At 55.5% G+C, this 13,714-nt stretch overlaps 1 protein-coding gene across 2 annotated transcripts in view; it reads right to left on the bottom strand.

Annotated features, from left to right (window-relative positions):
* The window catches only part of CYP4F22 (cytochrome P450 family 4 subfamily F member 22), a 31,324-nt gene that overhangs the window by 14,547 nt on the left and 3,063 nt on the right, over positions 1–13,714 (bottom strand). The window contains exons 1-2 of one of the 2 annotated variants that reach the window (XM_002722797.4): positions 6,190–6,283; positions 1,338–1,560 (exon numbers count right to left, since the gene is read on the bottom strand). In XM_002722797.4, the coding sequence (XP_002722843.1) occupies positions 1,338–1,559 (222 nt within the window). In that variant the 5' untranslated portion in view covers position 1,560; positions 6,190–6,283. Of the gene's footprint in view, positions 1–1,337; positions 1,561–6,189; positions 6,284–13,714 lie in introns of those variants that run through there. The other variant, XM_051837916.2, reaches the window with a different exon arrangement.

Below are 13,714 nucleotides of genomic sequence, written 5' to 3' on the forward strand. Positions count from 1 at the left end.
CTCGGGTACTAATGAGCCAGGGACAGAGCTATGATTGGCAAATGAGTGAGCAAAGCTTCTTGCTGCCCAGCCTCGAGCCTGTCCAATGAGACTGTGACATCACTCAGGCTGCCCCGGGCACCAATGCCTGACCACCGCCTCTAGGGCCAGTGTCCAGACACGGCTTTCTGGACTAAGGACATTCGAAGCAGGGCCTGAAAATGAGTAGAAGTTCATCTGGCAGAAAAGAATATTCTAAATGGAGGCCAAGGACCTTGCAGATGGGAAGCCAGGGCTTGGGACGGAGGAGGTGGCAGCCATTCCCTGGGACAAGAGGGACAGGGCAGAGCAGGTGAGGAGGGTGGGGGCAGCGTCGAGGACACTGAACACCAGCCTCTCTCTGAATGGCAACGGGGAGCCATGGAGGGTGTGTGAGCTGGGGGAAGGCGCAGGGTTGGATTCAAGAGTGGCTCTGGAACCAGGGTGAGGCACAGATTGGAGGGGTGGGGCTGGAGATAGGAGCCCAGCCAAGCAGCTGGGCTATGGTTCAGCAGCAGAGGGAAGAAGGAAGGGGAGAGATTCAGGCACGGGGGAGAAAGGACTGGGAAGTGCTCCCTGCTAAGTTCCCCACTGGGAGAAAAAAATTCCAATAGAACGCTCTTGATAGGAAGCAGGAATATGTGTGTCCTGGCTCCTTCTTCTGAGACGCCCAGACTGCAAGGCTTTGCCAGGGAAGGCACACACCTCCCCCTCGGCACCTGCTGGTACCCAAGGCATAGCAGGTAAACCACCTTCTGCAATGCTGGCATCCAATACGGGCTGCTGGTTCGAGTCCCAACTGCTCCACTTCCAATCCAACTTCCTGCTAATGAGCCTGGGGAGCAGTGGAGGATGGCCCAAGTGCTCAGGTGCCTGCTACCCATGTGAGAGACCAGGCTAGAGTTCCAGGCCTGGCTGTTGCAGCCACTTGGGGAGTGAACCATGGGTGGAAGAATTTCTCCCTCTCTCTCTCTCTCTCTCTCTCTCTCTCTCTCTCTCTTTCTCTGTCACTCAGCCTTTCAAACAAATTAATACTTAAAAAACAATCTACAGGCACCCCTTCCTGCCCCACCCCACCCCAGGACCCTAAATGGTACAGTGACAGCACCTGCTGCTTCAGGGACATAGAAAATTCGTCTCCAGACTCAGGTCTGCCTCCTTCTCCCAGCTGTGTGACCTTGGGTAAACGGCTTGCCCTCTCTGGTCCTCCGTCTCACTCTCCAATCAGCCTCCTGCGAAGCCAGCGGGCTCACCTCCTTCCCTGAGTCCGTATGGCCTGGGCAGCCCTGTTCCCCACCCTCTGCCCCGGCCACACTCACCATGCCCAAGTGGCCCAGCAGCCAGTTGCGCCGCGGCGGCTGCGGGAAGCAGCGGAGCTGGCGGCAGAGGCTGTGGAAGCGCCAGCAGAGACGCAGGAACCACAGCAACAAGCGGAAGAGGAAGAAGAGGAAGGAGAGCAGGAGAGCGGACACGGCGTAGACCCGGAAGGTTGTGTTTTCCAGTCCCAGCAGGTGCAGCAGGTGGTCCGTGATGGGCAGCATCCTAGGAGACAACGGGAGCCCACGGCGTCCAACGGTACCCAATACCCATGCGCGCGTACCAGACCCCGCCGGAGGCCCCGCCCACACGCCCTCCACCTAGACCTCTCACGCAGGGCTTCCTCCACCCCTGCACAGCTGGGCAGCGTCCTGGACATTCAGATCTCCATACACAGAAGCACCTGCCAGCCACTGGCTAACACCCTGGCGGATACACACCCCAGCCACACCCCCTCGGGGAGGTGGTAAAGCCGCCGCCTGCAGCTTCTGCATCCCATATGGGCGCCGTTTCAAGTCCCGGCTGCTCATCTTCCCATCCAGCTCCCTGCTAATGCACTTGGGAAAGCAGCGGAGGATGGCCTCAGTGGCTGGGTCCTTGCCACACACGTGGGAGACCTGGATGGAGTTCCTGGCTCCTGGCTTTTGCCTGGCCCAGCCTTGGCTGTTGTTGGCATTTGGGGAGTAAACCAAGATCTCTCTCTCTCTCTCTCTCTCTCTCTCTCCCCCCCACCTCCCCCTCCCTCACTCACTCCCTTTGAAATAAAATGAAAAATAAACTTTATTTAAAGATTTATTCCTTTGAAAGGCAATATGACAGAGAAGCAGAGACTGAAAAAGAGAGAGAGATCACCCATTTGCCTGTTCGCTCCCCAAAATTTCACAACAGCCAGGGCTGGTCTAGGCTGAAGCATCCGTCTGGGTCTCCACTATGGGTGGCAGGGAACTAAATACTTGAGCCATCCTCTGCTGCTTTCCTAGGGCCATCAGCAGGGAGCCGAATTGGAAGTGGAGTAACCAGGACTCAAAGGCGCTCTGCAAAATGGGATGGCAGCGCTGCAAATGGTAGCTTAAGCCAGCCCCAATAAATGAATGCTTAAGCTGTAAAAGGGATCAAGATTCTTCCATACGCAACATGAGTGAACACTGAGGACCCTCGATGTTGACAACAGAAAGACGCCAATGGACAAACATCGTAGGGTCCTCCTTTCTGTGAGATTCCTAGAGCATTGACGTTCACAGAGGCAGGAAGTGGAGCGGCCGTGGCAGGAGATGGGGGGGGGGGTGGGCAAGCAGGGAGTTGGTGTGCAATGGGGACAGAGTTGATGTTTTGCAAGGAAGTTCAGGAGATGGGGGATGGTGATGGTTGCACAATGCTGTGAATGCGTGTCACACTGATGAACTCCACATGGAGGCCAGCATTGTGGGGCAGGGAGCTATGCTATCACCCAAAACTAGCATCCCTTCCGGGAGCACAGGTCCAAGTCTCATCCACCTGCCCCGCTTCTGTTCTAGCTCCCCACTAATGGACCTGAGAAGGCAGCAAGTGATGGCCCGAGTACCTGGGCCCCTGCCACCCATGTGGATGACCTACGTGGAGCTCCAGGGTCCTGGCTTCAGCCTGGCCTAGCTCCAGCCATTGCAGCCATTTGGGGAGTGAACAATCGATGGAGGATCTCTCTCTCTCTCCCCTCCTTGTAACTCTGCATTTCATTGTATTTTTTTAAACAATTTTTTAAAATTTATTTGAAAGAGTTACAGAAAGAGGTAGAGGTCATGCATCTGCTGTTTTACTCTCCAAATGGCTGCAGTGGCCAGAACTGAGCTGATCTGAAGCCAGGAGCCAGGAGCTTCTTCTGGGTCTCCCATGCAGGTGCAGGGGCCCAAGGACATGGTCCATCTTCCACTGCTCCCCCAGGCCATAGAAGAAAGCTGGATCAGAAGTGGAGCAGCTGAAACTTGAACCAGCATCCATATGGAATGCCAGCACTGCAGGCTGGGGCTTTAACCCACTGCACCACAGCACCAGCCCCGTGTAACTCTGCATTTCAAATAAATAAATCTTTTTTTAAAAGGAGAGAGGTGAGCACATGGGGAGGAGGGTGATGGGAAAGTGGGTGCAGGGGTAGGTGGGAGCCTCCAAACTGGGCAGCAGTTTTTCACAGAAGAGGCAACCAGTTCTTTCCAAGCAGAAAAAGCTCGTGCTGCGGGTGCCCAACCTGGATCTCCCTAGGAGCCAGGGGCTTCTCATATATAGAATGGGAACCATTTCAAGAGGTCCTTCTGATACCCAAGAAGGTGGTTGGATAAAAGGTGAGGGGGGGCGGAGCTGTGGAGCGGTGGGTTAATGCCCTGACCTGAAGCACCAGCATCTCAAATGGGCGCCGGTTCAAGACCCGGCTGCTCCACTTCCGATCCAGCTCCCTGCTATGGCCTAGGAAAGCAGCAGAAGATGGTCCAAGTCCTTGGGCCCCTGCACCTGCGTGGGAGACCCAGAAGAAGCTCCTGGCTCCTGGCTTTGGATTGGTGCAGCTCCAGCCATTGCGGCCAATTGGGGAGTGAACCAGCAGATGGAAGATTCTCTCTCTCTCTCTGGCTCTTTCAAATAAATAAATGCCCACTATGCCACAATGCTTTTTTATAAATATGTATTTATTATTTGTTTGAAAGGCATAGTTACAGAGAGACAGAGGCAGGGAGAGAGAGAGAGAGAGAGAGAGAGAGAGAGAGAGAGAGAGAGGTCTTCCATCTGCTGGAAGATGGAAACCCACAATGGCTGGGACTGGGCCGGTCCGAAGCCAGGAGCCAGGAGCTCCATCCATGTCTCCCACATGGGTAGCAGGGACCCAAGTACTTGGGCCATCTTCTGCTTCCTTTCCATATGCATTCGCAGGGAGCTGGATGAGAAGCAGAACAGACAGGACTCAAGCCCACGTGTTGCCATGCAGTGCCAGCAATGCAACCTGAGGCTTAACCCGCTGTGCCCCAAGTCCAGCTCCAATCACTGCATCATCTTTTACCACGTGCACTTTTGAGGCTAACAGGTCCCAGTTCAAACCCCAGCCCTGCCCTTCCCCAAGGTGGAAGCAGCCTTGGTTGAGTAAGCCCGGTCCCTGCCCTCAGTCTCCGTTTGCCAATCTGTGAAATGGGTTAGCAACAGCAGCTCCTGCCACTTAAGGTTGATCAATAAGATGAGACCCACAAAGGCCTTGCCACCCAGTGCACGAAATGTGAGCCATTATTGCTATCTTATCCCTCTCCTTGCGATTTTTCTAGAAGCAAGTGAAATCCAGAGCCAGTGAAATCCTCAGAATGTTGTGGGTAGCTGGCTGCTCAGTTCCTCTCTAACTCGCAGTCTCATCTCTGACACTGGGCAACCATGGCCCGTGTTATCTTGGCAACAGAGGTGTCATCAACTGCTTCAGCCCACGCCCAAGGAGCACCTGTTTGTCAGGTTTGTTCGGCCAGATGCCAGCTGGGGACTTGTTATACAAGGTGTGTGGGCTCCGGGAAGGAATGTAGGACCTGGATGCAGGCGGGCTGGCGGGGCCAGGCACCACACACCTGCCTCTTGGGGAGTACCAGGCTCTGGGCCCATTGAGTGCCTGGCTTAGGAGAACCCCAATGCTGAGCGTTCTGTCACCCCATATCCCAGCCTCCTGGGTGCTCTCTTTCCCAGCCTACAGTCAAGACAGCCCGTCACTGCCCCACAAAGGATTCCCCCGACAAAGGACTCTATGAAGCTCTCTGCCTCTTTGCTGTGTGGTCACAAGGGAGTGTCTGCACCTCTCTGAGCCTCAATGCCTTCATTCCTACAACCGGATTTCCTCCCCCTACCTCACCTGGCTGAGATGATAATGCAGTGTTTGAAAACTGCCCAGCTCCCTGCCAAGGCACACACAGCTCCTAGCTAACTGTGGGCCTCCCCAACGCAGTTATTCAAGCGCCCCAGCCATCAGGGTTGTCAAGGAGGGGAGAGCTAGGGTCCCTGTGCCCTGAGTATCTCTCAAGTCATCCAAACCCCAGTGTAGATTCCAGCCTGGGGCTAATGTTACAGCTTTGAAACCCAAGCCCAGCTACACGGAGGTGCGGGGCCCTCAGAAAGTGGCCCAAGGATTTTGGGGTCAGACAGGGCTTGTTTGTTCAAATCCCAGCTACCCCACTGGGTGTTCCCGGGGAGGGAGGGCAAGTGCCTTCTCTTCCCCCACCCCACCCCCTCCTTCTCTGAGCTTCGAATTTTTTTTTTCCGCACCCATCACTCGCCCAGCACTTCTGCAAGCCTCTGCTAGCTACCTAATCCAGCCTGAGATTCCCCAAGTACTCCCCCCACCCTCTCCCAGGTAACTGGCTTCAGTAGCCCCTCCACGGGGCGCGCACATGGCCCCCACCCCGGATTTCCCAGAGATATAAGCCAAATCCCTGGGACACCAGATAGCGTGGTTCCTCCAGCATTTGTGGAACAAACAGCACTGAGGACCACATGCAAGAGCTCACGCTACCCTCACATCCAGCTCCTGGAGTCCCAAGGGCGGGGACCCTCTGTCCTCTGTGTCTGCCCCCAGGGTGGACAGAGTGGGCATGGATGTCCTGCCTAGGATGGGAGGGAGGGTCGCCTCGAAGCCCCCTCCCGGCAAAGACATTCCAGAGTGGAAGATACTCCCAGGACTCCCAGGCGCACGGTCAGGTGCATGCCACCACCCCCCAAGTCACCCACTCATCCAAGTGCACACATGCGCCCTGGGGTGGGCATGGGGGGCGATGTCACCGAGCCGCTGGGCAAAGACCCTAACCCGCCGCGCGCCTAGGATCATGGACCCCTCCACCCCCTACCCCACACGCTTCTCGGCGCACTCACCCCGCGGGTCTCCGAGCCTCCAGCTCTGAATCCGGATCCACCAGCCCCGCAACCTCGGCTCTGACCGCACCCGGCAGCCGGCGCAGCCCTTTAACCCCGCCCGGCCGCGCCTCGAGGCCCGCCCCCCAACCACCCAACCCCGGACACGCCCCCGCCCTAGCCGCGCCAGCCCAGCTGGGGAAGGTGGAGAGAACTCCAGAGACGTGTAGAGGCGTGGAGAGACACAGCAAGGGAGGGGGAGTCAGGAGGGAGAGACGGGGCACTGGGTGCAGACGCAGGGACTTCAAAAAGTTGGTGCAGAATGGAATTAACACATGAAAGCGACTTTGGTGGGAAGGAAGGATGGAAGGAAGGGAGGGAGGGAAGGAGAGAGAGAGAGAAAAAGAGAAAAAGAGAGAGAGAGGAAGCGAAAGAAAGAAGTTTTTGCACACTATGTATTTTTTTTGTTTTTCCAGGAACTTCCATGAAGACCCCCTGTATGCTCAGATTGCAAAACTTGCACCAAAATAAATGTATCTTTTAAAAATATATATTTATACATTTATATTTATACATGTATAAATATAAATATGTATAAATATAAATATAAATGTATAAATAGCCAGGGCTGGGCCAGGCCAAAGCCAGGAGCCAGGAGCATCTTCTGGGTCTCCCGCATGGGTGCAAGGGCCCAAGCACTCGGGCCATCTTCTGCTGCTTTCCCAGGTGCATCAACAGGGAGCTGGATTGGAAGTGGAGCAGCCGGGACTCGAACCGGTGCCCATATGGGATTCCTGCACTGGAGGTGGCGGCTTAACCCATGCACCACAGCAGCAGCCCCTAAACTACTTAGCTTTTAGATTCCCCTTTCTGCCCCCCTCCCTGTTTGTCCCTGGTGAGCTCAGGACCACCCTCCTTTTCCTCCAACAATCCTCTGCCCTGACCATGCTTACACAAAGGGTCCACTTCGGGGGCCCTTGGAGCCTCCCTCCCAGAAGCCTTCTCTGGGACCCTCAAGAATGCCCAGACTCCACATCCCTTGGGAACCCCCAAATCCTGAACCCCAACACACCACCGTGGGTCTCTGCGGTGATGACAGCCTCCTCCAGGCAGCACCAGACTGGTGCTGCTCCCCCCCCCCCCATCACCACCACCACTTTACCCACTCTTCTGGACAAGATATCACGCTTGGCCAGCCCAGCTGTCCCAGCCGGGTCCAGCCTGCATGTGAGACAGAGCCACGGGGAGTGGGTGGGTGGGTGGGTGGCTGACCCTGGCAGGTGATATAGTGAAGAAAGCTCTTTATCCCTCTTTGTGGCAATACTGCTCTCTGGTCTCAGAAGGTAGGCGGTGGCAGAGATCCATGGCAGGCTGAAGAAGAAGAGACACAAGTAATAGAAGCTGTGCCCCAGGCAGGACCCAGAAGCCAGGCCAGGGAAGGTGAGGACGTGAAGGATGTGACATCCGAGCTGAGGCTGCAGAGAGAGGTTCAGTTTCAACAGGTGCAGGGGAGGGGGCGGGGCATGGGCACAGACACCTGGAGGGAGTGGCTTCGTAGGTGGCTTTCCCTGGCCTTGGGATGAGAGAGGGTCTGCAGGGACTGACGATGAAGGGCCTTGGAGGTGAGCCTGAGGGGCTAGGTGTTGATCTGGTGGGCAGTAGGGAGTCATGGACAGTGCATGAGCAGGGGAGGCATCCTGTGTTGGTTGGTTGGTTGGTTGGTTTTAAAGCACATTTGATTTCAGTCCCGGTTGCTCTACATTCGATCCAGCTCCCTGCTAATGCACCTGGGAGAGCAGCAGAAGATGGCCCAAGTGCTTGGGCCCCTGCGCCCAAGTGGGAGACCCAGAAGAAGCTCCTGGCTCCTGGCTTTGGCCATTTGGAGAGTGAGCTAGCAGATGGAAGATCAATCTCCCCTCCTCCTCTTCCTCCTCTCTGTAACTCTGCCTTTTAAGTAAATAAAAAGGGGCTGGGTAAAGCCACCACCAGCATCCCATATGGGTACCGGTTCGAGTCTCGGCTGCTCCACTTCTGATCCAGCTCCCTGCTAATGCACATAGGAAAGCAGTGGAGGATGGCCCAAGTGCTTGGGCTCCCGACACCCATTTGGGAGACCCGGCAGAAGCTCCTGGCCTGGAGGTTCTAAGAGTAGGCTTCCTTGCTGTGTGGCTCCAGGCAAGTCGCGGGGCCGCTCTGATTCTGCATCCTCCTATAAAAAGAGAGGACCAGGAGGCGAGATCTCTCTGTCCCTCCCCTGCTACCCAGCACTGGCTGTTTGTTCTGCGAGTTTGCTCTTTGAGTTGGGCTACACCAGTGGTTCTTAAACAAAGAAGATCCCCGCCCTTTTGCCCCCTTCAACTTGGCAATGTCCAGAGATCCTCCTAGCTGCCACTCTGGGGAGACAGAAAGACCAGAGGTACTTCTTAACATTCCCCCAAAAAAGGCACAGGATGGCCCCGAGCCCGGACAGTCAACAGCACCCAGATTGGGAAAGCCTGGTCACCTTCAGGCTAGGAGGTCCATGGGAACATTCAGAGAGACACCCAGGAGGCAGCCTGAACCCCCCACAGGAGTGCCCATCGCGAGACACATGTCTGTGAGTCACCCGCACAGGTTAGAGAGTAGGCGCCACGGGCGTGAATCAAGAGGTCACTCGGGCAAGGGAGGTGGACAGAGACAAGGGCAGGGATGCAGAAGCGCGGGTCACAGCTGCGCTTTGAAAAAGGACAGCCAAGGCACAGGCAGGGAGTCGGAGGAGGAGATGGAAGACGGTTGGCACGGACACTGTCAGCTGCCCAGAAAGATCAGAGCCCTAGGAATGGACGGATGGGGTGGGGTGGGGTGATTGCCAAGGGCCAGCAGAGCCCTTAGCTCTCGGCGTGGAGCCGAGGGTTCAGCAGGCTGGGGGTCAGAGTGGGAGAGAGGGGAGGAGGAAGTGGAGGTGACAGCCAGACTCAGAGTCTGGGAGTGATAAGAAGCAGCAAGACAGGGCCCCACCCCACCCCGGGTGGCTGTGGCCCTGGGGCAGCAGAAGCTCCCTGGCTGCTGGTGGGAATGGGAAGTGGTGCAGGTGTGGGGCCAGCACTGTGGCATAATAGGTTAAGCCTCCGCCTACAGCACAGGCATCCCATGTGGGCGCCGGTTCGAGTCCCGGTTGCTCCTCCTCCAGTCCAGCTCTCTGCTGTGGCCCAGGAAGGCAGTGGAGGATGGCCCAAGTGCTTGGGCCCTGCACCCACATGGGAGACCAGGAGGAAGCACCTGGCTCCTGGCTTCGGATCGGCACAGCGCCGGCCGTAGCGTGCCAGCCGCAGAGGCCATTTGGAAGGTGAACCAACAGAAGGAGGTTCTCTGTCTCTCTCTCTCTTTCTCTCACTGTCTAACTCTGCCAGTCCAAAAAAAAAGGGGGGGTGAACCAGGCAAGGGGGTATATATTTCAAATTAATAAAAGTGAATAAAGTAAAAAAAAAAGTTTAAAGTCAGATAAGGCATAAATACTGTAACGTCACTCTCCTCCCTCCGACACCTGCTGTGGCTCCCTATGGATTGGACTCAGTCAGAAGCCACAGGCAAAGGAACTCATTGAGCTTGCTGGGAAGTAGAAGGGGGCCAGCAGGTGGAGGCAGGACAAGAGATAGCCTAGATCGGAAATGAGACCATGCCTCCCACCTCAAAGCCTTGGCACATGCTGTTCCCTCGGCTGGGAATGCCCTTCCTTGCATGGCACATAATCACTTCACAAATGCCAAGTTCCCACAGAGTTACTGGCATCAGATAAGAGACAGGAAAGGACTCTCTGAGCATGTGTTAAGTAGAGACCTTGGTGGAGATGGGGCGGGGGGCTGGAATTCAGGTAGCGGGCACAGCATGTGCAAAGACCCTGGGGCTGAAACAGGGTGATCAAGGGAGAAAGTGGAAGAAGGTGAGGGTGTGGAGGTGACAGGACAGACCATGCAGGTTCTCATAGGTCACTCGGAGGACATGGGTTATTTTACCCTGAAGAAGCTGGGTACCATTGAGTGTTTTGAGCAAAGAAGAATGTGGCCTGAATTCGGCAAGCTGTATTTTTTTTAAATTATTTATCTGTTTTGATTTGCAAGGCAAAGAGACAGCAGAGAAAAAAAACAGAAGCGAGGAGATTTTCCCTCTCTGGTCCACTCCCTGCAAATACCCACAACAGCTGGTGTTGAGTCAAGGCTGAAGCCAGGAGCGTGAACTCCATCCAGGTCTCCAGCATTGCTGGGGGCGGGGGGGGGGGGTAGCAGGGACCCAAGTTCTTAAGCCACCATCTGCTGCCTCCCAGGGTGTGCATTAGCAGGGAGCTGGGATGGGACATGGAGCCAGGACTCGAACCCAGGCCCTCTTAAACGGTGATCGGTAGTCCCATCAAACAGTGTCTTAATTGCCGCACCAAACACCTGCCCTAAATCAGGTTAGGTTTGGTTTTGAGTTTGTTTGATTCTGGAATATATATTCGGTAAAGCGCAATGGGGGCTGCCTCACAGCCTTGAACCGGCCCTCTCTGGCTGCAATACCGGGGGCAGACTATAGAGGGAGCAAGAGCTATGACAAGGAGTGGCATTGGGCTTTTGCTGAGAGGCGGGGGGGGGGGGGGGGGGGCTAAGTCTGGGGTTGGGGGAGGGGATGAGCAACCTAGAAGGGCCAGAAGGACCCCAGGGTGATTGGCCTGGGTCACACTGAGGCTGGAGTTTTCACTGGAGCGGACGGAAGGGAAGGCAGGGCAAAGGTTAAGAGAAAGCCAGTAGAGACCCAAGGGGTACCAAGGACACGGCTTGGGGACATCGTCCTTGTCCTCAGGAGCTCGGGTCCCAGGGAGGGGTCGTGTGCGGGTGGGGGAGAAGGGGGAGAGCGACACCTGTCCCTCCTGGTCCAGAAACCTACTGGCCAAGCCAGTGTGGCAGAAGTGTGATGGTGGTGGGGGGTGGGGACGAGTCCTTTCTCACCAGGTATATCCGGGTCGGAGCCTTCTTCTCGCGCCTTTGCCCAGACTAACCCAAGCCCCTGCCTTCCTACACACACACACACACACACACACGCACACACGCACACACGCACCTGCCTTCATTTCCCCATCATCCTCAGAGATTAGTCAGTTCCTCTCTGTCCCAGAGGCCAGGGACACAGGATTTGGAGAGGAGGCAGAAAGTGGCCTTGTTAAGAGGTCCCGCCTCCCCGTATGCCTTAATTCACTCCAATTCCACGCTCAGGGCTCCTTCAGCCAATCAAGTTCCAATCCTGTTGCATGTGCAATTAGGCTCCACCCCTCCCTTGCCCTCAGTCCATAAACTCTACAGGTTCCGACCACTTTCCTTTCAACCAATCAGATGTCCTCTTCAGACTCTCCCCACCCACCCACCCACCCCCGTCCCTGTTCTTTAGCCAGTTAAACCTCTCTAACACTCAGCCAATCAGAGCCCTAGCCCCTACTCCCCAGCCAATCAGACTTTGCCTGCTTGCTCACCTAACCAATTACCTCCACCTTCTGGTTCCTCAGCCACTTGGGTTCTTCCCTTCCTCCCTGCCCCCTGCCCCTGCCTCAGCCTATCAGAAACAACTCTCTTTACCCTCAGCCAATAAAAATGCCCCTGTAAGAGAAGCCAACCAGGCCTGGCTCTGCCACTTAGCAGCTCGCTGGCCTTTTGGCTGCTCAGAGCTTCATCCCCCTAGTTGTGACTTGGGGATGGTCTGAGGCTCTAACAGACAGGTGGGTATAAAACCGGTCCCTAGGAGAGTCTGTAAATATTTCTTATTATTTCTCCCCCTTCCCCAAAGTCCCCTAAAGCTATTCTCCATGCTAGATTGCTTTTCCTGGCCAGATCAACTCCTACTCATGCGTCCAAACCCCAGTTGCAGCAACCCCTCCTCCAAGAAATGTTCTATGCTGCTTTCCAGGCTGAATCCTGCTTCCTCCTCTAACCTGACCACATTGCGTTGATGGTATTTGGCTGCAATAATCCCCCTCCAAAAGCTCAGAGCCAAAAAGCCCTGTGCTGGGATCTCTTGCGGGCCCAGAAGTTCCCAGCAGGAGGCTGGGCACACAGTGCGGATGCTGACCAAGTAAGCCAACGTCAAATACATTTTAACACTGACCCAGTGAGAGCAGGTGAGGGGTGAATCTAAAATCAGGTGCAAAATCATGAGTTCACTTTTTGGGGGAGATTGGGAAGCATAGCTTCCACCAGCACTGTGGAGTAGGGGAACAGGTTAAGGGCTTTGTATTTTTTTTAAGATATATTTATTTATTTGAGAGGCAGTTAGAGAGAGAGAGAGAGAGAAGTGTCTAACATCCTCTAGTTCACTCCCCAAATGGCCACAATGGCTGGAGATGGGCAGATCTGAAGCCAGGAGCCAGGAGCTTTCTCTGGGTCTCCCACATGGGTGCAGGGGCCCAAGGACTTGGGCAATCTGCCACTGCTTTCCCAGGCCATAGCACAGAGCAAGATCAGAAGTGGAGCAGCCAGGACTAGAACCAGTGTCCATATGGAATGCTGGCATTGCAGATGGCAGCTTTACCTGCTACACCACAGTGCTGGCCCCAGGACTTTGTCTTTTAAGCTGGAGGCCCAGAGAGGGGCAGTGACTTGCCTTGAGTCACACAGTCTGTTGGAGACAGAAAACCGGGGACCCCTTTGTCCCTGGATTCTGACGCTGGGTGTGGAAAAGGCCTTAAACCCTTGTCTCCGGCCAGAGGATGCAGCTGGCACAAGGCAGGACGTGCAACCAGGGAAGGCAAATTGAAAAGGTAAATCCAAGGAGGGATCTGCCTAAGGCGATGTCTTGAGGAAGGGGCAGGAACCTCATTTAGATCATGTAGGTGGTCAGGGAGCCCTGGAGGAGACAAGTGACCCAGGAGGATGGGAAGATGTGAATTCAATGAGCATTCCCAGCCCAAGGAGCCAGCAGCAGGAGCAAAGGTCCTGGGGTTGGAATGAGAGTGATGGCTCGGTTTTTGTGTGTCAGGCAGACACAGAAGGAACAGAGGAAATATGGCTCCATGCAGAGGCCAGCAGAACTCAAATGACTGAAGGCAGGGCAGTGCCTGGCACCTACCTACCCCATTTCAGGGAAGCGGAAACCACCCTGCCTATGATGGCTGTGCTGATATAAACAGAGGAGGAGTGAGCGTGGCTTGGGGCAAAGGTGGCACGGCCACCTCCACCAGGAAACCGGTTGCTGCTGCTCATGACCCACAGGCCACCGCAGGCTGATGCAAACAAGATTGTGTGCTGTTAGAAGTCAGCATCCCACAGAGCCAGGCCATACAGCACCATGGCCCCTGCCCCCAGAGGACGTGGCTTGCAGAAGGCGGAAGATGCTTCTGAAAGCTGCTCAGAAATCAGTCAATTGAAGTAAATGATGCTCGCCCACCGGATCCAGACTTTGTGGGACTTTGGGCCACCTACTGCACCCCCTCTGAGCCATAGCTGTCCGCTTCGGTGGCCACCCGAGAAAATGGGTCTGTGAGCTCATCCCTACCCCTGGAGTCTCTCCTCACTGGCTCTGGGACATGGTGGAGACACAACGTGGG

The sequence above is a fragment of the Oryctolagus cuniculus genome, chromosome 16, assembly GCF_964237555.1.
Source record: "Oryctolagus cuniculus chromosome 16, mOryCun1.1, whole genome shotgun sequence".
Classification (NCBI taxonomy): domain Eukaryota; kingdom Metazoa; phylum Chordata; class Mammalia; order Lagomorpha; family Leporidae; genus Oryctolagus; species Oryctolagus cuniculus.